At 44.1% G+C, this 25,801-nt stretch overlaps 2 protein-coding genes across 11 annotated transcripts in view; one reads left to right on the forward strand and one right to left on the reverse strand.

The window, feature by feature from the left end:
* FAM131B (family with sequence similarity 131 member B) overlaps positions 1–18,929 on the forward strand; it is a 33,757-nt gene extending 14,828 nt beyond the window's left edge. For 2 of the 6 annotated variants that reach the window (XM_074534898.1, XM_074534897.1), the window contains exons 2-7: positions 4,571–4,680; positions 6,101–6,136; positions 8,622–8,711; positions 9,299–9,509; positions 9,823–9,966; positions 10,370–18,929. In XM_074534898.1, the coding sequence (XP_074390999.1) occupies positions 4,571–4,680; positions 6,101–6,136; positions 8,622–8,711; positions 9,299–9,509; positions 9,823–9,966; positions 10,370–10,917 (1,139 nt within the window). In that variant the 3' untranslated portion in view covers positions 10,918–18,929. Of the gene's footprint in view, positions 1–4,570; positions 4,681–6,100; positions 6,137–8,621; positions 8,716–9,298; positions 9,510–9,822; positions 9,967–10,369 lie in introns of those variants that run through there. The other 4 variants (XR_012578964.1, XM_026797956.2, XM_026797957.2 and 1 more) reach the window with 4 other exon arrangements.
* The window catches only part of CLCN1 (chloride voltage-gated channel 1), a 64,812-nt gene continuing 56,453 nt past the window's right edge, over positions 17,443–25,801 (reverse strand). For all 5 annotated transcript variants that reach the window (XM_074534872.1, XM_074534870.1, XM_026797965.2 and 2 more), the window contains one exon: positions 17,443–25,797. In XM_074534872.1, the coding sequence (XP_074390973.1) occupies positions 25,402–25,797 (396 nt within the window). In that variant the 3' untranslated portion in view covers positions 17,443–25,401. The remainder of the gene's footprint in view (positions 25,798–25,801) is intronic.

Genomic DNA, 25,801 nt, shown 5'->3' on the forward strand with positions numbered 1-25,801 from the left:
ATGTACAGAAACTGAAAATATGATCAACTGAGGAGCTCAGCCTCTTCATGATAAATTAGGGTATGTGGCAAAATGAACTACAGAAATAGTAAAAAAGTAGTAGTAATAGATCAGCAAGGTGAGGTGCAGTCATCCAGATGATTTTTGTAATTTTCCAGTGCATTCATCAAATGTTCACTTTTCTTGGGAATGCTTGCTACACATATTCCCTAGTTCCTGAGAGTCCAAAGTTATGGTGCTCAAAAAACCCAAAATAAAGCAAGAAGTGGGGAAAAAGATATTTTCTTTCCCTCACATTTTTTCCTCTTTAAATGTTTTTCATCTTTATTATTTAGAAAGGCTTGACTTAAACATAAATCTTAATTTTTTACCTTAACGGTACTGTAAGAGAAAGAGGGATGATATTTTCCCCCAAAGCCTTAAATGACTTGAGTTGGAAGGTTACGTCAGTTGTGATGGAGACATCTTTTTCTTATGAGTGTTTTTGCAGAGTTTGTTTTTTATCTAATTTGTGTTAAAAAATACAAAGCAGCCATGATCTGAAATAATGTGGCTTAATGTATTTCGACAGCTTTCATTTTCCCTCTCTGCTTCATGTAATCAGCTTCCTACTTTTTCTTCAGCCATCTACTGAGTCTTCCAAAACAAGGATGAAATCTGTGATGTTAAAAAACCCCAAACCAAATAACAAATTTTTAAATAAAATGAAGACAACTTTTAAAAGTTCAATGAAAATGAATCCCCTCTATATCCTTTCTATACAGAAACAATGACAAGGTCAGAAACTCAGTTATCTTTCAACTTTCATCACCTCGTTTCAGAACATCTGAATGAGAATGATAGCATGTTTGTAAAAATTCCACTTTAAAATTAGCTTTATGATCCACTCATTTTTAAGTTCTTATCAGCTCTATATGGAGAAGAGCAAATACTATTCTGTAAGAGGATATTGATCATAGAATTACAAATGGAATAGTCATGATGATTAGCAGAAGCTGGAATGGAAGATGGATAAGAGAAATTATACTGAAGAAGAAACATACCATTACAAAAGAAAAGAACTCTCTACTAATTGCAGGGAGGAAGAGGTTGACAAGAGACTGGATAAAAAGAATAGTAATTTACAAAGTACTGCTTTTTCAGTTTCTGTTTTCCCACTTCACTCTCCATACTTTTGTTTTCTGATTTTCCATGTTTCTTTCCTTCCATTTGCCAGAGTAGAACTTGTTTTTTCATTACTTGATCTAACATGAGTTAATGTTGCTCTTGCTATTTCTAGCAGGAGAGAAAAAAACCCACTAACCTTTATCCAACTTTCAATAAGAGAGAGTAATGTTGCCCCAGGCCCAACATTAGTTAGACAATTTCTTTTCAACCAGTGTGTGATGCTGTAGCTTTTCAGCAGATATGACTGCATTTAAAACCATTTAACAGATGTTAAAGAGTTATTTTCTCTCAATATATTTCTCTCTTAGTACCTGTGAAACTGTTTAGACCAAGAATTTATTTTCAAAAATTATTAAGTCTCTATAGAGCATGCAGAATCACATATTACTCATTCTTTTTCCCTGAACTGGGTTGATGAGCTGTTTCAACTGGAGAGAAGCAGTAGTAAATAAATTCTGTAGGTCTTCAGCTCTGCTATTACAGAACAGGTTTGGACTTTGAGACAAATAATTGTTTGATATTCTTCAACCATTTGATGCTACCATCTGCCAGAATAGTATTAATACTGGACAAGACAGAGCTTCTGGGAGACCTTATATCACCCTCTGTGACCTAAAGGGGGCCTAACAGCTGGAGAGGGACACTTTACAAGGGCACGGAGGGATGGTGCCGGGGAAGTGGCTTCAGAATGGGAGAGGGTTGGTTTAAATTCAATAATAAGAAGAAGTTCTTTACTCTGAGGGTGGTGAGACACTGGCACAGGTTGCTCAGAGAAGCCATGGGTGTCCCATCCCTGGGAGTGTTCAAGGCCAGGTTGGATGTGGCTCTGAGCAACCTGATGTAGCGAAAGGTATCCTTGTCTGTGTCCGGTGGGTGAAACTAGATGATTTTTAAGGTCCCTTCCAACACAAATCATTGAGGGGTTCTGTGAATATTTTCCACATTCTAACACTTCAAGAAAACCATCAGTGGGCTTGCAGCATTGTGAGCAGAGGCTGTGTGTCATTTGTGGAACTTTGGGGCTGTGAAGTGACATGTGCTGAGCAAGAGGCTCCTCTTCCTTTGGCTGGGGCGGAGGTGTCTTTGCAGTGTGTGCCCAGAATGGTGCTGCAGCCTGCTTGCAGTGTGTGCCAGGGTGGCTCCAGGCTCACAGAAGGGCCACAGCACTGTGCTCACAAGGAGCTGACAGTGCAGGAAAAAGACCTGGGGTAAACGGAGATAGAGCAGGTGTGACACTGTTATCTGCACTGAAGGGTTCTGTACAGCTGCTCGGGACAGGTGACATCTTTCCTGCCTCTCCAGCATCCCTGTCTTGTGGGGCAGGAATGCCCCAGCTCTCCCCTTCTAGTGTGCAGGGTTGCAGGTGGAGGGCAGGAGCACAGACAGGAACAGGCAGCTGGATCCCAGTGTGCAGGGGCAGGCTCCTGCTCTGCTCTTGGCATCAGTTTCATCCTCCCACTGACCCCTGCTGGACCCTCAGTCCACCCTGATCACAGTCCACCCCTCCATCCTTCCTCTCCAGATTTGCTCTTCCTGGCAGTGCTCCCTCCTTCTTCCCTCTACCCCTGCCCTGTTCAGGGGGACTGAGGACAGATGTATTCCATTCTAAGCCAGACCTCACAGCTGATGGTGCCTGGGTCTGTCAGCTGGGCTTTCACAGCTCTGCCTGGGACTTCCCTTTGCTATAAGAGAGACTTCTAGCCCTAGCAGTTTACTTGGACCCCAAATATAAGAAGTTCCTAGTCATGGTGGCAACAGGCAACTCACAAGTGGCCCATTAAGCCTTGCTCCTCTTGCTTGAGTTCAGAAATCCCCAGATCTCCCTCTCTTGCCTTGCTGGACTCAAGGTTGCCAGTCCAGTCTGTGGCAGTGCAGTCAGCAAGAGCTCAGTGAGGCCCAGTACATGGATGTGCTTGTCAGGAGAACCAGTTAAGAGGATCACAGCCCTGAAGGGTGGTGTTTGTCATGCTTGTCATCGCCATGTCCTGCCTTCTCTAGAGGTCTGGCTGTGTCTGACCTCTGTGCTCACCTTTGTAACATGCAGTACAGGAATCCTTTTTCTTTTTTTTGAGTTCCCCGAGTTGCAAGGAGCTGCAACTCAGAGAACAGCAGCTTTACTCAGCCTAATTAGGAACATATGGGGGATGCTATTAAAGCACTTGGTTCTGATGAACAGAAACATCCTTTGGATGTGAAGGAAAAAATATCCCTTAGTCCTCTCAGAAATGGACCTTCCTGCACAGCAGAAATTTGAGATGTGAAGGTGTGGTGGACACCACCATATGCAAACAGCGTTGTCTTTCTGATGTTTTTTGTATTGCCATGTTTAGCCTTTTTAGGGGACAAAATGTGGGGGTTTTTTGCATTTTGAATTCTTGGTGATGAATGCCTCAGGTTTCCCCACCCTGAAGTGCCTCCATGGCCCCTGCAGGCCTGTGTGGGGTGGATTGCAGCATCTCTCACCTGTCAGAGGATTTGTACTGGGGAAGTGCAGTGATGAGCACTCTATAAAATGTGCCTGAGCTGCTAGAATGAGCAAGGGGCTTTGCATATATCTGTGGAGGAGAAATTTGCTATAAAGACTAAAAAAAAAAAAAAGAAGATCATAAAGGTGGAACCATTCACATTCAATCCAACCAGATTAGACCTTGCTGAATTGATCCCAGGAATAGATGATCATTTTGACAGCTACATTTCTTGACAGATTATAGGAGGCTCAGGTTTAAGGACAGTACAATGGTTCCTCCATGACATGGGAGCAAATAACTTCAAGCAGAATTTGAGGCTTCACACAGGCTGAAGACAAAGTAAATTGCTGACTGTACAGAGCAGTCTGGTTACCTGGCTGACTACTTACATGTGCTTCTTAGCATTTAGTTTCACTTTTTACATTTCATATTATTTAATTTTTAAATCTTAATAAAATTTTATCATGTGTATTTTGTATTATTGATATTTAAAATTTGAAGTGTAATGGCAGGTATTACAAAGGTCTTTTTTCTTGCTGAGGGTGGCAAAGCAAAGGCTTCAGCATCTCTAAGCTGATGTGCAACCAATTCAAGCCATAATGGTGAAATGCCTTTTTCAGGGATGATGGTTCAGTATTGAAAAGGGATGTCTTAGGAATTGATTCTTTCCCAGTCACACATCATGAATCTGCACTTTAGCCAAGCATACATCATGCTTGAGAAAAACACAAGTGATTTGTCTTCATATGGAGAAAGCTGTGAGAAATGTAATAGTTGATGAGGTACGGGTGGTCTGAGTACAAATGGAATGTCTGATTTAAGTCTGTTGTGGCCTTAAACTCAATGATTCTCCTGCTTATTTAGCTGAGTTGGTTTAAGACTGGTAGAACAAATTGTAGAGGCACTCAGAAGCCTGACCAGATGTGTTCCCACAGGAAACGAGGTGATTGCAGTAGACTGGAAGGGACTGAAAGATGTGGACCAAATCAATATGGACAGCACGAGTTCACTGCATGGCAGCAGCTTCCATCGACCTTCCACTGAGGTGAGTGCCTGGCCCAGAGCTGATGAGCCAAGGCGATGAGAAAGTTTGAATTCTCTATTCAGAAATGGGTGTTGTGCATCACTGAGGCATCATCTGTGGGAGGGCTGGAATGCCAGGGAGCTCCTGAGGATCATACCTGGGCACGGTGGCTTGCTCTGAACAGAATTGAGTCACTCCCTTCACAAGATCCATAGTGAGTAAGAACTTGCAAATGAAACTGCTTTTTAACCAATCATGACGGGAGTGGAACACAACATGAGAAAAACAGTGACAGTTCTGACAAGCCTGTAGGTCTGCATTCCTTGAATAAGGGACTCACATGGGAATGTCCAGCACTGTGTCTGTCCCAGGTTCTGCAGCACAGCCGTGAAATCTTTTGAAGAAACACATTTGTCGGCATTTTGAATTTTAGAGATGCATTCATTAATAACTCACAGACAATCAACTTACCATGCAGTATTTTAAGGGCTGGTTCATTGAATTACTGCAGCTTCTGCATTCTTGGATACCTGAATTTTCAGCTTTGTAAGGTGCAGAGTATGCAGTGATGATGATTAGAAAGATAAAATCTATTTTAAATGCATAATATTTGAAGAATCACAAATAATGTTCACAAATAAGCTTAACAAATAATATACAGTTTGCAAAACCTTGAAAAATGTTAATAGATGTACATATATATAGTACTTTTATTTTGTTTGTGTACCTTGCTGGCTTGGAAAGCACCTTCAAGACACTTAAGAGTTTCATGGAGTCCTGGCAGGAAATTGTTGGGCCCAATCTTGTATGGAGAATTCAGTCAAATCAAAGCAGATCTAAAAGTCAACGAGCATAAACCACACCTCAGTGAACATTTTGATTTATATGAATGGCTACCATAGGTGTAACAGGAGTCATCTAGATTTTCCTGAGCGTCTCCATCCCCGAACCCGGGATGTTGAGATGAGTCCTCCCAGCTGAAGAAAGCACACTCTGAGTTGATGCTGTGATGGCTGATGTGGGAAGTGATTCTGGCTCGCAAGGGGCGAGTGAGTCACAATGGACAAGCCAAAACACTGCAGAAGAAAATAATTTCAGCAGAATTGAGTAGCTTGCTGTAGGACACTCAAAATACAAAGGTGGTGTAGCTCCTCCTTGTGTTAACCTCAAAGTGGTGCAATCCACACTTAAGAGGAGTCTTGAGAAAAGGTGCTTTGTTCTTTCCTACTCTGTCACCCTGTTCACTATTTCACCGTCAAACACCATGACCCTTACAGGCACCATATTCACCAGCAGAGAGTGAAACCATCTTGAAAAACACAAGTTTTTAGAACACACCAGATAAAGTAGTGCCTGTTGATTGTGGCAAACCACTGGAGTTGCTTGGCTGCTTGCAAGTTGTTTGTTACACTGACGTGGTGCCTTTCTTTGCTTTCTTTAGCAAACACGGACGGATTTCTCCTGGGATGGTATCAATGTGAGTATGCGCTGAGTCCCTTTTCAAATTTCTAGTCATAGGAAGACCAGGGTTTGTCTGACGTTGGATACAGTAGAGGCCAGAATGAGAACATGGCTGAAAGTCCTTCGTGCTGCTGAAATTCTGGGAGTTGTCTCCGAGTCAGAGGATGGTGATAGATTTTTGTTTGCTTCTGAATCTTTTGCTGTCTGGCAGATATTTTGATCTGTGGGTGGCTGTTGAATAGCTTTCATCCTTTTGGGGACAAATGTGTGCCATTTCATATGTTCTGTTTTTGAGATTTCTGGGCACTGCTACATAAGAAAGGTGTCCGTCCAGCATATTTTAAAAGATAGTAGTCCTAGATTAGAGCATCATTGGATCTTCTTCAGGGAGAAGTTTGGGAGAAATGTCTCCCTCATTTTCAGTTGCACGCAGAAGTAACAGAATTCTTTATGTCTCCTAGGGTAGATGGAGAGTGCCAGTTAACTTCAATTAAAAGCAGATGAAAAGCAAACATTTTAATTACATGTGTTCCTTTTGCTCTTAATACTTGTGCCATGAAAAAAGTTTTTTTTCTTTTTCACTAATGCAGAAACAGCATCCTGAAAGAGGAATAATGCATATTTATTCTACTGGACTTTTTTAAAGGGTACTTACAAAATATTTTCACATAAATTAACTTTATAGTTCTGTACACTTGGAAGGCCAGGATTAGCAGCTCCATTTTGAGTAGTATAAGTGTTTTCAAATTCTAGATTCTTTCAAAACTTTTAAAATACCTGTAGCTTTCTTCTTTCCTGTGATTTGGAAGCATGTGGGACATTGAATATAATTTTTAGTTCTCACCTCTTTCATTGGGGCACTTATGGTCTTGAGATCTTTTGCCTAGAATCAATTACAGAAACAAATTGTGTTGGAAAATAATGGTGCATGCAGCAACTGTCTAGAAGAAATTTGTTTTTTTTCTTTTCCCATACTGCACCTATGTCTAGCTGACAGCAAAGTACGCAAGGTCAGGTTTCCTTAAAGAAAGCAGAAGACAGTTTCCTTACTTGCAGTTTCCCCTTTTCCAACCCATAGAGAATCCATGGAGCTCTTTCATGAGGCAGCTCTTAGCCAGTGTAATTCCATAGATCTTCTTTGGTACCAAAGCTGGATCATGAATTTCCTTCGCTTCGCATTCATTCCTGCCTTCATGTCACAGCTCTTCAGCCTTGCAGTAGTGGGAGCCCTCTGCAATTTACTTTCTTTTTTTGATGGGTTCCATGAGGCAGCTCACAGCCCAGCCCCCAGGCTCTTCTGGAACAAGTGGTGGATACTGAGCCAGGAGCACCCGGGCAGGAGTGACCAGTGGGGGCATAGATGGACTTTCTCCAGCAAGCTTCATCACCAAAGGAAATGCTTCATGGAACAAGGGCTGTGCTCTCACTTTTTGCTGTTCTTCCTCTGCTTTCTGATTTCTTCAGCTCACGTTACACACACAGCACGTTCCTGCTTCCACAGTTACAGGATGCCTTAGCTGCTGCATTTACACTCAGTTTCCATAAAATCTCACCTCTCATATTTTGGCAACTGACTGGTGTTATACACAGTGTGAGATCTTTACAATGCCTTCCTTTGCAGTTATTTCACTGCCCAGTTACTGCTCCATTCACTTTTTGTGAGGTCCAAGTGCTTGTTTTCTGTCAGGATTTAAAATTTTCAGTGTCATAGTCACTACTTTTGAGTATCCTTGTGTTTGAAAGATTCTGGCCTTGATTTTCAGAGAGGTTGAAATGAAGAGCAGAAGCAATGTTTATTTAGCCCTTGTGAAAGTTAAGCCTCATATGCAATGCCTGGCATCTCTGAAGAAGCCTGATGAATTCATCTTGAGAGATTATTTTTGTGATGATGTTTGTGACGGCTGCCTGTCCCAACAGTGCCCTGTCCTTGTTATTCAGGGACTGAGGATAAACACAGAAAAGGCAGTCAAGAAAATTAAGCAGAGCTGTAGAGCTGTAGACCAAATTTCTTTACAGATGTAGGTGCTTGAAACAGGACCCATCACTGCTGTAGTCATGATCGTTTTATTAAGACTATATAAGAAGAAAAAAAATCAAAGTACCAAAAAATTGGTAGTATTATGCATATATGATACTTTACTGTGGCTTGCCTATTGTACTGACAGCTCCCCACTGCAAGATCCCTGAATTGTCCAACAGCCATGTCTTGCATCTCTAACAAAGAGTTGGGAATGCTGCAGCGTGTCTGTGGAGGGCTGGCAGCTGCCAACAGGAGGCTTCTCACAGCCTCTTTCTGCCTCTCCCTCTGGCCTTGCCTCAGTCAGTCCCAGTGCTGTGCAATATCCAGTCCTGGTTACATAGCCTCTCATTTTCCTTTCCCTCTTTCGTTCTTACTGCTTGCTTCTGCTCATCATCTTCCAACTACCTACTGTTTTCTCGTTTCAGTTCCCTTCCTTTTCTCCTTCCTGTATATCATTTCTTCATATTCTCTCTCTTTTCAGCTCTCCATGGAAGATACGACCTCCATCCTTCCCAAGCTGAAACGCAACTCCAATGCTTATGGGATTGGGGCTTTGGCTAAATCATCTTTCTCTGGTGAGGTCCTCAAAATTTGACTTTGTCCTTGGCAGCTTCTCTCCACAGGCCTTTGGCCTCTTCCCATATCTCTCTGTCACTCTCACAAATGCTCCTTTCTGGCTTTTGCCTTTTCATGGCCTTATAGGAGTCTCCAACACCATGGTTCTAAATACAGCAATCTCACAGTTGTTGCCCTTTTAAAGAACAGATTTGTGTTACTCCTGTTGGCTTCTCACTGTTCACCCCTGCTCAGACATCTTCAATTGCTTCCCCTCAGTCTTGGGTTTAACCCCCTTTTTTGTTTCTTAGTTTGTTCACTTCCAGGCTTCATCCTTCATGCCCAGCTCTATCCTAAATGGATTCTAGGCAAGGAAGGAAATGGTCTTTCATATTTGGGGTTCCCCTTTTTCCCCCCCTTCTGAGAGTTTGTCCAGGGGAAGATGGAGAAACTCCCCTGGAGAGTGATGCAGTGAGAGGTGGGAGACAGCCAGCCCTAGCCATGCATCCTGTCAGGACAGGAGGGGAGAAGCTCCACTTCTGAGAGAGGTGAAACCCCATTGGAAAGCGGAGCTGTGTAATAGCCCTGCCTTGTTTCCCAATGTCTGGCGCCTTAGGGATATCCCGCAGCATGAAGGACCACGTGACGAAGCCGACGGCCATGGGGCAGGGCCGCGTGGCGCACATGATCGAGTGGCAGGGCTGGGGCAAGGCGCACAGCCAGCAGCAGCAGCACACGCACGAGAGCGCGCGCAAGGACGCCGACGCCTACTCGGACCTCAGCGACGGCGAGAAGGAGGCCCGCTTCCTCGCAGGTAGCCACGCCTGCCTCCTGGCACCTGCCGTGGGGCGGCGGGGTGCCCCCAGAGGGGAGCCCCTGAGAGATTCCAAAGTGCGGCAGCTTGAGAAAAGCACTCGGGAGAGGCTGAAGTAGAGAGAGACTTTGGCGGTTGGGATATTGCCAGTGGAATGCAAGGTGGAGAGGGTGAGGGCCAGTTGTGGGTGATGGGTGTTGCTGAGATAGGACCAGAGTGGGACAGTGTGACCAAAAGATGGGGTAAGGGATGATGGCAAGAAGTGGAGACTTTAATGCATCTTTGCCTCCCTTCCCTGTCTCCTTTGGCACAGGGGTGATGGAGCAATTTGCTATTTCTGAAGCAACTCTCATGGCCTGGTCCTCCATGGATGGTGAGGATATGAGTGTAAACTCAAATCAGGACAACCCAGCAGGCAACTACTCTGAGAACTATCAGGAGCTGATGGAGAGCCAAGGTGAGCTCTAGTCCTTCTTGCTAATCTTAAGACACCCCCTTCCTGCTTTGGTTGCTCTCTTTTGCTCTACTCTGTTTTATTCTGTAGCCCCAGTCAGATCTGCTAGAGTCACCCTTGTTTGTGGAGAGGTCCAAGGAATCTAATCTTAGCAGAGAGTTTCCAAAGCCCAGTTCCTTTTGCCTTTTTGGAGCACAACTGTGGAAAGCTGCCAGCTCTTACAGTCAGTTGTTGGTATTGAGGTCACCTGCCAGCTGCCCAGAACTGTGTTTTCTCTTTGCCCTCCTTGCCTCTAAAGGTGGATTCACCCACCCTGTGCCATGCTCAGGCACATGGGTACCAGGATGAGCCAGCCAGACCTAGGGAGAGTGTCTAACTGTGTGTTGTTTGCCTCCTTTGCTTGCAGAGCACATGGCCCAGACGCAGTATGACAGCTGGCCTCACTCCTACGTCTCGCAGGGCATGTACTGCTTGGGCTCCTCCGACGCCTGGGAGGCCAGTGACCAGTCCCTCATCGCCTCCCCAGCCACTGGCTCCTACCTAGGCCAGAATTTTGATGAGTCCCAGACAAACCTTCAGGAAAGCATTTTGCTTCAGAGCAGCTTTCTCCAGCAGCAGCAGCAGCTGCAGCAACAGCGGCAGGAGCAGAACTTCATCCAGAGCACGGGGCTGGTCCACGTGTGGCCCCTGCAGACTGCTCAGGGCGGGGGAGGAGCTGAGTCCAGCACGTACATGGAGGACCACATTGAGGATGAAGGGAACCCAAGGCTGGAGAAGGCTCCTCTCCTAAACAAGAAGCCCTCTCCAGAGGAGGATGATGCAGTGTGCCGGGACCTGGAATCTTTGTCTCCTCGAGAGGAGATGGAACATGCTGCACTGAGCCGCAAAGTCTCAGATGTCACTTCCTCTGGGGTGCAGTCCTTTGATGAGGAAGAGGGAGAAACAAACAACTGATGCTTTCTGTGAAGTACTCATCATTGCTGAACAAAGAGAGGGGTGGCAAGGAATGCAATTACAGGGATTCTTCTCTCCAGCTCCCCATATTTCCAAGCAGACACACCTTCCATTCCTGACATTTAATTATTTTTTTAAATGAGGAAAATCTCAAAGTGATTGACACAAAAACCTTTTCTTCCCCTCCCCCATGGACACATATTTTGGATTTTCATTGCTCTGGGCAACATGTGATGTGCTTGGAGAGATCTGGATTGGTAAATAATTTCTAAGTCTTTTTAACATAAAGTCTTGGCTGTGGATATAAACTCTTCTGGTACTGGGGATGTGGCTGATGAGATAGGCTTGGTGTAGGGAGCAGCTTTGTGGCTAGAATTCATCTTGGCAGAATGGACATTGCTCTGTGGACTTGGCCCCCTTCTATGTCGTAGAATATATGAATATAAACTGGTTTTAAATGAAGCTGTGGCTTTGCAGATCTAGATTGCACTAGTGTTGGGATTGTGGCTGATGCAGAGGATCAGGCCATGAAGGATGTGCTGTGCAACCAGATCCTCAGTAGCACCTTGATACAAACTTTAGGGTTGATAGGTACGAGCTGTGCTCCCAGAACCCGGCCTGTGCTGCCAGAGTGGCTCTGTGGGCACGGCTCTGCTGTGGCATGGAGAAATGGGTGCAGATACAAACCTAACCCTGCTCTCAGATATTCATGCTTCGGTCTCTTCCATTTGTTTGTTTCTTTCTTTGACATTTCTGCCTTCCCAGGAGCTGGCAAGAGCGGTTTGTCCTTTTGGCAGTGGGCACTGGAAGCCAGTGGAAAGGACATTTTCAGCTATGGAGACAGTCATAAAAAGCTGACTCTTGCAGGGGGCTTGAGGACATGCCCATTTTGGTGCTGCTGCTGTGTCCTTCTGTCTTTTCCTTGCCAGCAGAATGGGGAGACCCAGAGAGTAGGCAGCAGGTCCAGGGACAGTGCATACAGCTATGAGATCACAGATACCTAGTTTACATTACAGTTTTCAGTTTTTGCACTTTTTTTTAACCTTTTTATATTCTGGAGAAGTGTTCATAACAAAGCAGTTAGTAATGGGAAAGGCCTGTACTCCAGTCATGACTTAACAGAAATACTGCACCTCTCCCATTTCTGCCACTCCTGCAGTGCCAAATATAGCTGGATGAAAAGGGGTGAGAGGAAATTTTCTCCTCCTATTTGTCTTCTTCTTCCTGCCTATGTTTTCTTCTTTTGTTTTCCTGCCCCCAAGCAGTGTAAATAATGCTCAATACTTGGTCTGTCTGTTTTTCCTTCCCATCTCTTTTTTAGGTGTGGAGAAAGCTGATTTCAGGAGTTTCCCGTATTTGTACGGGGTATATATTTTTTTGTTTTAAAAAAACATGATTCTCTGATTAGGGGGAATTTGTTCTCTTGCAATTCCTTGCCATTTTTTCACAGACCTCCTTTTGAGAGGGAAAGGTTTTGAAAGGAAATTGTTTCACTTCCAGCTCTCACTGGAAAATAAACAGGGACAACAAAAGCAAAAATTGTATAAGGTTATTGATTTTGCTGGAGGACTGAACAGAACCAGCAGAGATTACCCAAGTGCTGAGTTTTAATTGCAAGACCTCTTGCAAGGAAGCATCAGCAGAGCATGGGTGTAGATCAGATGCTGGATCTGATGAGCTATAGAAAGGAATTTGCCTGGACACTGCCATACTGTTCCAAGAGCAACTCTTTTCTCACTTACTCTGACTCATATTTGCTCTGTTTAATTCATGATACATTTGTCTCTTCTTTGCCTCCTCTTCAGGCTTGGTGTGTTTTTTGGATGACAGGAGAGTGATACATGCTTCTTTCCTGCTTCAGGTTCAGTTCCTGCATATTTTCAGGGAAGAATGTCTAAGGCGAACAAAATGTCTCTGGAGGAATATCATCAAGTCTCAGAGTTTAGACAGCTCCTGGCAAGCAAAGCAAATGATGTCCAGGAATTGTGAAAAGTAGGAATGGGACTCTCAGGAAGAACACCCTGATCAGCTTTTTCCCACTGACACAGGCAGCTGCAAAAAGAGGGACTCCTTTTTCAATACCCAGGTCTTCCCAGCCAAGTCCACTTCAAGCAGATCTGTCTTCCCTCTCCACTGCACCTCTAAAGGAAAGACCTCTGGGATGTTAAAGTTACACTGGTAATTTGGTGTAGGTAAGAGAGAAAAGTTTTTGTGACCCATCTTTTTTTATGTGTTTCCTTGGTCTTGCTTCTGCATTTCTAAGGAGGTCGCTCTTCTCCTGAGTGATGAGCTTTCAATATCTCTTCAAAGATGTTTACACATTGAGGTACTAACCTCCCCTGGGCAGCAAGGCTTGATAAAAATGATCTCCTATAGTTCTTGCAGGGCCATTGGGAGCTCATTGTCCTGAACTGGCTTGGGTCCAGCTGTGGAGCAGGGCCTGGGAAATCACACTAGCCAGAAAAGGCAGATGGGGCAAGTGCCAAGAGCACTTCAGCAGATGAGCAAATGAGTAAGTTTAAAGCTATTTCTCTTTTAAAAGGTCTTTAGGGAAACAAAAATGGTTGGGTGTGTACCTTTGTGGGAGATTTGGGTGGCTTGTTTGTTTCTTTCTCCAAACCATTTTGTTCCCATGTGCCTCTCCAGGACCAATCTGGATGTTTACAGTAACTTTCAGAGTAGCTTCTGATCATCCCTTTGTGTTGTTTACAGGCTGGGACAAGTGGGTCAACTTGTCCAGGGCTTCTTTTTCTTTAAGATGGACATGTGGTACATTTACCAAGATGTCTGATTGATGTCTAAAAGATAGACCTTATCTCCATGGAAAGCAGTGACAGGGAGTTACCTACATAAGGAAAAGTGTGAAAAAAATTGACCATATAGAAAATTCTGTGGAGTCCAATAGGAAGAGAAAATCTGGAGATTCTTCTAGCCTCTGTGGAATTGGGATAAAGAACTATACCCTACTTTATAGTACCATAACCTGCTGTCTTAGAAACCTGTAGAGAGCCTCATTCTCTGTGAATGCAGACTGGTTTGAAAACCACTCTCTGTAAAAACCTTCCAGCTTACTAAATTCTGTAATTTTTTTTCATAAATGACTTAACATTCTGTGAACAATAAAATTTCAGCCTTTTCCTGAAAGTAAGAAAAAGGCTATTTTCCATACCTCTCCACAGTCCAAAAGAGCTAATTGCTAGGAGTCTGACTAGAGAGAGCAGATCTTCCAGTTCACACTTACCACCCGAGTGAGCAGCCTGAGCTGAACTGGAAAGGCAGTTTGAATCTCTTTGAAAGTGCAAAATTGTTTGTGTAATCTGGTCCTTTCTTACATAACAGGCCTGCTGCCTGTGTGTATCCAATACCAGAGAGAGAGAGACCTGGAACCTCCTGTACATTTCCCAGAAAAGCTGTTATTATATAGATACACCTATCCAAGCATATGGGAGGCACAGGTGCTCTGTGAGCGAAATTTGGCCTGCAGTCCCTTTATCCTGGTGAGGAGGGATGAGTTGGAGAGAGTCCAGCCAAACAGTCAGAGCCCAAATTGTGTTTGTGAGGCTGTAAATAAGAAGGAAAGGTGAGCTCAGTATCCCTGATCTGCAGTTACTAAGAAACTGAGCTCTGCTGTTTGCCACAAACACATGAAGCAAAGCTGCACTACAGAAAATTTTAGATATTCTTGAAGTAGTGGAGATAGAAGATTCCCATCTTTCCTCCAAGCCTTTGTCTTCAGCAGGAACTTGTTGAAATTATTGTGCTAAACATGAAATAAGGCTTAACCAGAAGTGACCCTAATTTAAAATCTTCTACTGGAAGAAAATTTTCTCTTGTTCCTTCTCCCATGATTGCTCATACCTGATTAGTTATACCCTTTCATGAGCTTTTCTTTTATATAAATCTGAAGCTTTCTTTACGAGCCCTCCGGGTTCTTTTCAATTCCATTACCTCAGGCTCTGGGACAGAGAAGTTTATCTGCTTCTTTCAGTTTCTGTGCCTCTAAATCATCATCCTCTTTTGGAGAGCTGCTGACAAGTCATCCACTTGCTTTTTCCCCTTAAAAAATGGTAACATCACTTTTCAGGACAGGCTCGCTGCAGAGAGCAAGTTCAGCCATGCTTCTAAGCTGATCCAGTGGTGAGCTGCTTTGAAGGAAGGGGAGCTCTGCTCTGACCATGCTCTCCTCCCACAGCCCTTGGGCAAATGCTGATGCTCAGCTGGCCCACACCAAGCCAGGGACTTTTACCTTGCTATAAAAGTGAAGATAGAAGAGCTGTGAGCAGAGGGAGAGAGAGTGCTGTTCTCAGCAGCTGGCCTTCTTTTATGTCAGGTTGGAGAAACTGGGAAAAGCACTTTGAAACGGCATCTTCACAATGAGTCTAAGCTGCTCAAAGGAGCTGTCCTGCCTCCTCTCTTCCACCACCACCACCAGCTCTGTACTTCTACTGCCTAAAAAGCACCAGCACTAACACTCATTTGGCTGCTCAGGAACTGGCCCCATTGAAAACTAACCCAGTCCCCTACCTAAATAAAGGTTTCAGTGAGGTGAACTCTTCATATTGCTTCTCTTGGTGAGGCAGGCATCACTGAGGGCTGGTGAAATGTGTAGATGGTCATGTGGAAAACTGGTTGCAGATGCAACTTGAATTGGCATAAGCTGATTGTGATATGTCTGTCTGAAAAGAATAAGACCCACTGGGGTACCAAGAAGGAAATTATTCCCCATTTTCTTCCTTAGTGTTTTCCTTGGAATTGTTAGTATGCTCTTACTTGATTTGGTCTTTGTTATTTATGCCCTGTTGTTTCCCTCACTGTTCCCTTCCACAGGCTCCTTTGAAGTAAACCCTGGAAACTGGGCAGGAGGACATGAGTAACTTGATATATGCATGAAATTAATAAAATTAACATGCACAAATCGTGTATGCACTCAGTGATCAAACTCCATGGCAGCTAAAGATACTGACAAGTCTTATCCCGTAATTGCAAGAGGGGAGACTTGTTTAAGAGTGAAGCATAGCTGTTGGAAGGGATATTTATCCCTATTTTCAGGCCAGTTCCAGTCCAATGTGAGATACAGAAGAGTACTTCACACCTAGGCAGAGCCTGTGCCTGCTGTACTGTGTACAGCAGCAATGAAAAATGTTCAATGTAGCCTTGGAGAACTGGAGAAGGAAAGTCATCTCTCTGTTTGACAGAGGTGGGAGGTGTTGTGGTGAGGCAAGGCTGTGTGCAACAGCACAGCCCTGTGCACCACTGTGTGTGGCAGGGAGGGAAAGGCTTGGAAAAAGGTCCAGAAAAGCCTGATGTCTTTTGTTTACACAAAACAGGTAAGAAGCTTCATGGCAGACTCCCAGCGGAGTGGACTGAGGTACAGAATTGCTAAACAAGCTGTAAGTCCAGGATTGTTGCAGCTTATGGTACTCCTTAGTCCAAACCACACTTTTTTCTTGAGACAGTGATAGGAAAGAGACCTCCCTGGATTTGGGTACCTGCTAGCTTCTTCTTCGTTGTCTTCAAAAAAAAGCTCACAGTGTGTTCTGTTCTTCAGGGAAATCGTATGAGAAATACACAAAATAAGAACTTACTCCTTGCCCAAATGAAGTTAGTGTGAGTTCTGATCTCACTGGAGAGCCAAAATACCTAAATTCAGCTAAGTTTGCCTTAACTGTTGTATTGATAATTGCCTAAAAGGAGAAGCAAACTCAGATAAACTGCCTCTAAATGCTATAAAAAGCAGAGCAATGTTGGCAAAGTCTAAGCTCTTCCTTCTAATTTCTCCCAGGTGGATTTTCCAGTGTTCCTTGTTCAGACAACTCTGGCATATCTTTTAAATGAACTGTTTGACTTTTTCTAAAAGAAAAAAAGAAAAGAAAGGAAAGAAAAAAAAATTAATTCCAATACAGCGATTATCAGCAGCTTACAGCTAGAAAAATGTAAATAAGTAATACTTTCATCTTTGATTTTCCTCCCCTGTAGCAATCTGACAGGGAAAGATTTCTATGCCATGGCTCAGGGAAAGGAAAAATAAACAGGGAAAATGTGAGTAAAATGGTGCCTATTCGAACTAAATGTATGTGTAGGACAGCCTACAGTCATTAAAGCACAGTCTCAAATACGGTTGCAAGCTGTCAAGTCAGTGTCAGGTGCCTCTTTTGTACCTTGGGCTTTTCCCAGGCTGAGTAGTAGTGAACCTGTGCACGAGCAGAAGAGCTGCACTTCTGTGCCAGATCAGTGTCTCTGTGTCTCAGAGAATGTCCTGGAGCCTGGGGACACCGTGCTCCCTGGGCAGCACAGCCAGCTCCGTGGAATGACTGGGATAAGGGTGAGGGTTACCATGTTAACAAATGGACATGGGAGATCTGGGCTTGCAACATCAGGGTCTATTTACATCCTTGCACTGACATTTTCCCCAGCATAGGCAGACCAAAGTGTTATTTTTTCCTTGAAAATGAAGAGAAGCTCTATGATTGTCATTGTTGGTCTGCACAAAAGGAAAGAAATATGTGCTGTATTTTTCCAGTGCAGATACACATTGTTGGGAGAGGAAAAATTTAGTTAGGCTGTGATTCTGAGAAAGAGCATGTTTGCTGAAACTGTAAAGTCTTGTTCAGGAATGTTTTCAGTGCAGATACCACAGAACCACAGAATGGTTGAAAGGGACCATCAAGTCCAACCCCTCTGCTGTGGGCAGGACCTACCCACTGATGTGTAGTAGCTGCTGTCTTTTGGGAGGAGAGGGGTTGCAGTGTTCTGTGGAAAGAATTCTCCTGCTAGGATCTTCCTCATCTCCTTCAGCTGGGGACATTTTAAATGCCCTCTGAAACCTAGTCTTGTTTTCGCTTTCCCATAAGGGATCAAATGTCCATGCTTGCAAGACAAAAACATCTAAAAAGGCTTTTCTCCATTATGAGATTGTGCATCAAGATTTGCTTCCAATAAGATAAAGGCATGTAGTCCAGATTCATTGGCCTTCTGGATTCATTTTCATTTGGCATGGAAATCCAGTCATGATTGGATTGGAGGCCACAAGGTTAAGAATCCTCTTCCAGAGCTCTGCCATGTTCCCATAAGGCAAGTGTAGGTGGATTTCCCTTCTTTCCAGATACTGCATGCTTGAGCAATGTAGCAAGCCAAAAGCTCTTTTGCAGGTATATATTCTTGTTTGGCTTTAATTTTTCTTCTCTGATTTGTGGATGTTGTGCATGATTGGAGGTCTCTGGGAATCCCTGCACTATAAAACTGGAACTCAAAAGTAATTTTACAGGGAACAAGATTCCTCTTGTTTCAGCTCTTTTCAGATGTGGGTGGGTACAGGCAGAGGATTTGGGAGGTAGAAGGGTGGTGGATGGGAGTCTCAAGGGTGGCGTGCAGGATGGATTCCTGAAGCATGTGTAAAAATAACTAAAGGCTCGGGTCTGCAAATGTTGTATTCTCGGTATCTGAAACTCCTTTAGCATAAGCGTATGGTACAATGGAGGTTGCTGCAAAGCAGTTCTCAAGGGCTTCCCCCCAAGCCTGGACGTGTTTTCTGTAGAGGGGAGGCTGCATGGGGATTGTCTGTATCCTGTTCAGCTAGTGTTTACAGAGGTGCATTGATGTGTGGGGAGAAGGTACTGAATGCAAGCAAAACAAAAAGGGAGAGGGACCCACTACTGAAAGCTTTCATCCTTACATTGTCCCACACTAGCCCTTAATAACTAAAATGAGTCTGATTTGCCTTTGGTCTTCCAGCTCCAAAACATGTTTGCCTGAAAATTTTTGTTGGATATATTTCGCATGTTTTGATAATGTGACTTACGAGATAAACACTTCTACAGAGCTATATATAAATACATCCATGTGCAACCACCTGCATACATGTGCACACATTACATATAGACTTAGAGAACTATATGGCACTACACACCTCCATGCCTGTACGTGGCAGCAACCACAGTAAAGGAGGGGAGGTAGCTCAAAATAGCATGTACAGTCCTTTATGGAGTTGTTATTAAACAGAATGTGGTCTTGCCCTCCTGGCTGGTGGAAGTGTTTTATTTCTGTGGGACTGGTTCCAGGGGATTTGCGTCTCAGGAAGGAGGATCCTAGGAAGAGGGGTGGGTTTCAAGGAGGCAGTCTGATGGAGCACATTGAAAAGGATCCATGGTGGCTTGGAGAAGCACCCCAGAGTAGGAAGTATCTGATTTCTCATTAAGAAAGAGCATCACGTGTTTGACTATACTGGGCTAAAATTTGATGTGTGACTATGACTACCAGGACATGAATCCTAGGCCAGATTTGAGGATAGAAAGCATCACATCACCACAATCCTCAACTTTAGCACAGAGTGGGTTTTCCTGTTCTACTGAATAAGCGTTTTCCAGGTGATACATACAAGATTTGTCCCAAAACTGGTGAGATGCAGACACATCTGACTCAGAGTTGGACAGAAATTTCACAACAGCCCATTAGGACACAGAAAGGTGTCTGATGCTTCAGTTGTAAAAGGCACTGACATTGGGTAGCACGACTCTGGGTTCACATTTCAATTTTAAATGCTTCTCAGCTCGCTGTCCTCATAGCAGACTGGGGAATTGGTCCACCCAGAGGGAAGGAAACATCTCTGCACTTCCAGCATTGTTGTGTCATCTGCTTCTGATGCAGGACATGAGGTAGATCCAGTAGCTTGTTTGCCATAGTTTGTTTGCCATGTGAGACTTCTAAATTCCAGCCATAAAAAGTATTATTTCCTTGTCAAGATATGTGTGCTTTTCAGACTCTATTTCTTCCAGGAGCTAAGCAGTGTTTCTTGCCCTGCTCAAGGCATAGCATATTTTACAGCCAGGGCTATTGCACTGATTTTTGCTTTCTGTGTTCTATTTGAATTTAATTTGCTTCTTTCCAGTTTACCTGCTTTTGATACCAAATAGATTGCCACCCACCACTTGGTATGTATGTCTGCATAACTACATTCATAGAATTAATTGTGACTTGCATAAGACACACTTACTTAACTGCTTTAGGTTTTTATTCGTTGTTTTTTGGTTTTTTTGGTTTTTTTTTAATTTTATTTTTGTCAATCCTTGTAAGTCTCCCCTGTGCTCTCTCCTGGTTTTGTGTGTGGTTTTTGTTTATTTTGGTTTTTGTTGTTGATGTGGTTGATGTTGTGGATTTTGTTGGTTTTTTTTCTTTTCCAAATGGCCTCTGAATTACTTTGTTTTTGAAATGTAGTGTGTCAAATGAAATCAGTTATTCCACATATGTTTAAGACTTGAGTCCCTGGGAAAACAAAATGTCTCTGGTCCTGGAAGTTATACCTCTGCATTGGAAAAACATATTTTTTCCTTAATTTCACATTGTGCTGCGAAGATGCTGTCCAGCTGCTGAATGTTTCATATAAAAGAACTCTTTTGTCATCATACCAGATTAGGCTTACCCCTCAATTCTGTTCATCTTCTCTGGATTTAGCTGCTTAGCCCCAGCATGAACCTTATTGTATGCTATCTGCCTGAGGCTCTCATCTCCACTTTCTGCTTATTTCTTTGTTTAGACTAGATGGCAAACCTGCCATATGTTTCTCTCACATTGCTGTTTTACAATACCTCATGTGTTATTTCTAAGTGATTAATGAGAAGGGTAACTAAAAAGGGCATACGAGCACTCTTGCTGTACACCTCACTGGATCTGCACTTTGCCAGCTGCAAGGGTACTTTCTGCATGGTTCTCAGACAGATCTTATCTTCTGTGCCAGAGAAATTGCCAGTTTGAGTTAAGCATAGGATTCTGTGACATGTTTGGTCACAGTCCAGCCATCTTGGCTCCCATTTCTTTTCACAGCCTGTTTGCTTAAGTGCACTATGGAACTTTAAGGGGGGAGAAAAAAGCAGATTTTTTTTTTTTACATTTCAAATGTGTTTCTCATAAACTTTCCATTACTGTCTTTTGCATTTGTTTCTGTGTGGGAAAAACTGAAAAGCTTCTACCTTGAGTTTATGTGGCTTTAATTCTGAGTATATCTCAGTATGCCTTGTAGCTTTCCCTTCTGTTCTTCCAACTGAGTAGCTATTCAGTAAAGGTTTAGATACTAGCAGTACTTAGCTTGTTGTTCCTCTAAAGTAGGCAATTCACATTTTCATTTCTTTGCATTCTTTTCATTTATGAATGTGGTATTGGATTTTTCCTCAGCTGGACATTGTCCTCCATATCAGGTGCAATTCTTCAAGTCAGATATGTTTCTGTGACTAGTTTTACTACACAGCACAAGATGTTTGCACTAGCAGCACACTGAAAAGGCTGGGATGGGAGCAAATGCTCATTTGAAAGTCCAGTGCTTGGACTAGCAACAGGTTTGGGTGAGACTCAACCTCATGTAGCCATCACACCAATCCCAGCAGTGTCCACAGCACTCTTGTTTGTCTTGCAGTGAAGCTGCACTGGGACTTGGTGCCATCCAGCAAGCTGAGGGAAGGAGGGATGTGCCTCAAGGCACAGGAAACTGAGTTGAAGAGTTTTCTGCTACTGCACAACCGTGATTTGACAGAGGTGATGTTGTGTGTGTGCCTGAGTGCACATGCACAGGCTTGTCTGTACAGTGGCTGGGACGACACACAAGAACAGCCTGTGGCTCACAGTCAGGACCAGTTGAAGCTTGTCTCCCACAAACATAGCATTAAAAAGTTTTGCATCACGTCTTAAGACCCTAACCCTAATGCTCAGGCATGGCTTTTATATGTAAATTTTAATTATTGGTCTCTAGTGTTGATTATATTTTTATAAGAGCTGTGCCAGGTATCTGCTTATGTGGCAATGAGCAACTTAGTGCTTGCTGTGACTGTATTTTTAATAGTGTGTTTCTAATTATACCCTTCCTGGGTTTGGACTAATTTGGTAAAGAGGGATTTTCTCTTGCTGAGCTGGTTTTTGCTGGTCTTTTACTCTTAGGCCACAAAACACACACTTCTATACAGCATCTGCATAACTGGGCAGAAGGGGATGTTGTTTTTATGGACTCTATCTGTCTCTCTGTTTCTGCCTCTACTAATTGTTTTTGTCCATAGGCTTAAAAAACTAGAATTTCTTTAATCTCAAATGGCAATCAAAAATGTTACTTTTTTGAGGCAAATCTTTCTCGTTGTTCAGTAGTTCATCCCCATGTGTTTCTCCTTTATTTGGCTCATGGCCAAGTCTCTTAGCTGTGTCACACCTACCTAAAGCCCCACTTGTTGTCTTACCAACCTTAAGTCTTCCCCATTTTCTTCATATTGATGCATTTAAAAACAAGACTCTGCTTTCACCCTTAAGTGCCGTGTGAAGGAAGAGTTCAGTTTTTTGCTAGATGTGAATTTCTGGATGGGAAGACCTCTTAGCTGATACAAATTCTGGGGATATTTTGGGTTGAGAAAAAAAGGTTTTTCCCTGTAGCTTATCAAATCTGTACTGTTTGGATAGGATGGGAGATGCAGGCTTTAGAGTGACAGATCAGTGTGACTGTTTGCTGGACAAAGGTTTCAAGCTTAAACTTTGAGGGGGTGTAGTGGGATAGCCTGAGAGTGCACAAGCCTAAAGTTCCCTTGACAAAGGTAGGCTTAGTATTATTTTACTGCACATTTTGCACCTATTAATGTACTTGGCATCAGCTCAGTGAAGATTTTATTGATAGGATGGAAATGGAAACAACTTCAGCCTTTGCAAACCATCCTTGCAGAGTGTTTTTTGTCCCATCCTGGCTCCTTACACATTTTCATGTATGAGTAAAGGTGAGAAAATGGTGCAGATGGACGCTGCTTCTGTTCCATGTGTGGAGGCAATACCTGGAATGGATCTTGAGTAGTGTCCACAAAGAGCAGCAGTGACAGCCACCTTTCAGCTCCCCCCAGAGAGCAATCCTGCTCCTCGCAGTAAGCCAGGGACAGCTCAAGGCAACAGGAGTGGAGAGGAACCTGTGTGTTCCACATGTGTGGGCACGCGTGTGTTCTCCTGCAATCTCAAGTGATGAGCCTCAGGAAGCTTTCCAGGTTAGCCAGTGTTTCACTCCCCAGGCCTCTCCATGTGCTTCATTTTTTGTTCCAGCTTCATCTCCCCCAGCTCACAATCTGTCTGTCATGACTCACACACTCGCTGGCTTTGATTTAGACTCCCATCTGCTTTCTCAGCAACTCACATCCCAGTTCTTCTGTAACACACTGTAGGAGAAGTGTGGGACTGGAGCAGAGCATATCTCTGCATGCAGGAGAGAGGAGGGGGAGGTGTGCTGACTCCAGCCTCAAAGTTTCTCCTTGTCTCATCTGTCTCAGTGGAAGCCTGTGCTTAAGCTGTAAAATAGAAGCCTGCACAGTAAGGCTGGGGATGACTTGGAGAAACTCATCCTTCTTAGGTGTGCCTGCACCCTCAGATCTCGGTGTTGTCACTCACTGAATATTTATACTTTTGTGAAAGGAATGTCCTTTTTCCTCTGCTTATATAAGGGACTATCACAATTCCCTGAGGAAAAAAACAAAGCAGCAGTTGTTTTGCCTCTTTCCTGCAGGCAGCAGAAGGTGACACAAAGATAGTGGGGAGGCAGTGCTCGTGCCTGGCAGACACAAAGGTGCCCCTCTGGTGGAGCCAAGCAGCTGTTGTGTGCAAGGGCCTCAGATCACCACTGTCTCCTCACAAGGACTGGCTGGCTCCTGGAGCACATCATTAAGGCAGGAAGGGCTGTCCCCTGTTAGCTCATCAAGGGTGATCTTGTGCCTGAAACAGAACAGACCTGGTGGGCTCTGAACTCCAGACAGCAGGAATAAATTTCTCTCTCTGCAAGAGACTAGCAGGGAAGATTTCCTTTTACTGTAAGTTTGTCACAGACTCTCCCACCCATAAGCATCATCAGAGAGCAATTGGTGCAAGGTCAATCCTTGGAATTAAAGCCAGGAGGGAATTTTCCTTTGGTGACTGGGTTAGAAGTAATGGTATTTTTCACTTGCTCCTGAGATGGCTTATGGAAAATCACGTGTTAAAGTAGAACTGGTCAGTCTAAGTTAGATAATGCTTTACTAATGTCAGGAAGGGGAATGAGATTATCCCCAAGAATGTATTTTCAGAGCCTGGATTTCTTCTCTGTTGCTGATAAGTGGAAACACATCTAATAGACTGCTTGGGGCTGCATCTGAGTGGTATGAGACACCAAAAATATGGTAGAAAAAGATGTAGACTGTTAGAAGAAGCTGCAGAATACACAGAATTTGCTTTTGCCTGTTTACTGAGAAAACCTCACAAGAGCAGTGAATTAAACAAAGCAGCACTTTACCTTTGGATGCCAAGGTTTTGCATGCATGACACGAACTGACAAGACATCTTTTTGCAAGACGCAGATCTGCTCCAGATTTAGAACTGGAATAGAGAGGGATGTTGCAGACAAGGGTTGAGGTCTCTGCTGTTAGTCACAACAGAGATAAGCTGGCAAAAGTGAGAGCTGGAATTCTCAGATCTGAGGTATGCAGAAATATGTGGAAAGTAGGCAGGGTAGAATTACCAGGAAAAGAGAGCAGGAGTTTTCAGAAAGAAACCTGTTTTCAAAGTGTAGAAAATGTGTCTTCCCTCTGCTGTATTTCTTGGCAGCCTGCTAACACTCCATAATTACTTTTTTTTCTTGAGTTCTTATATTTTAAGACTATAACTGTGGAAAATTGTGAACAGTGATTCAGAGAGACAAACATTTTTTGAAATATAGGTACATACATGCTGTTTTACTCCTCTTCCCCCAGCACTGAGGATGCCCTCACTTAAGATTTTCCCATTCTGTTTTAAAATTTCAGAGATGATGGGAAAACAAAGAGGCTTTTTTCCCTTCCAGTGTTTTCTTAAGCCTTGGCTGAATTCAAGACATGAGACATACACCAAATACTTTCCTCCCATCTGTTTTTAGGGCATGGCTCAGCTATAGGACAGAGGAGGAGCTCCTAACTGCATCCCCATCCAGGAAAATCCCAGAGTAAAAATTGAGAAAGAATAAGAATGTTCTACATGGGAATGTTTGGGGGGGGCGCAAGATAAGAGCCAGTGAAAAGGAGCTGCAGCAGCGTGGACAGGGTGGCAGTCAGAAGCAGCAGTATGCTTCTAGGCTGGAGGTCTGGCTGTGGTACGCTGCTGTGTGCAGGCCTGGTGTGGCTGAAAGGATGGCACCAGTGGGGAGTGAGAGCTGATCCTCCTCCCCTTTCCACATGGCAGATTGACCCAGGGCATCCAGGCTGTGTCAGCAGTATCCATGTCCTGTTACAGTGGGCTCTGCCTGCACTCAGGCTCCTTGCTGTCCACATCTGACACCTGCACACGCCCCAACAGTCCAGCAGCCCAACAGCCTGCCCAGAGGGAAAGCATCAAAAGAAAGGGTCAGTCTGATGTCCCTCCTCCCAGCTGAATCGTTCCTCTGTGGGGATTGCAAAGAACATCCAAAAGCTTCTCCTGGAGGAGCAAACGCAAGAAGACTGGCTCACTGAAGAGTGTGATGGACTGCTACCCTCACACCAGCTATAGGGGAACATCCTCATCCTCATCTTCATCTTCATCCAGGTCAGTGGTACGTAGGTTTATGTCCTTGAGGATGTCTGAGATGTTTTCAGCAACTCGCCCTGTTAGCTCCATCTCTTCCAACTCGGTATCTGTGGCATAAGCGGAGCTGGGGACTTCCCCCTCTTCCTGTGAGTGTGAGGGCTGGGGGGAGTGTGAGCAGGGGGGCAGAGGGCTCTCGGTGCCCAGGTTTGCTGCCTCCTCTGCTGCCACCGTGCCGGTGTCCTCCCGGCCCCACGCCTGCGCGCCCTGCCCGGCCTTGGCGGTGCTGGAGGTCCGGCTGATGTCACGGAAACTGGCAAGGGGAGGTCGGAGACGGACCCCAGAGCGGGTGGAACCCTCTATTGCCTTCTGGAGCTGA

This window comes from Zonotrichia albicollis, chromosome 2 (genome assembly GCF_047830755.1).
Source record: "Zonotrichia albicollis isolate bZonAlb1 chromosome 2, bZonAlb1.hap1, whole genome shotgun sequence".
Taxonomy (NCBI): domain Eukaryota; kingdom Metazoa; phylum Chordata; class Aves; order Passeriformes; family Passerellidae; genus Zonotrichia; species Zonotrichia albicollis.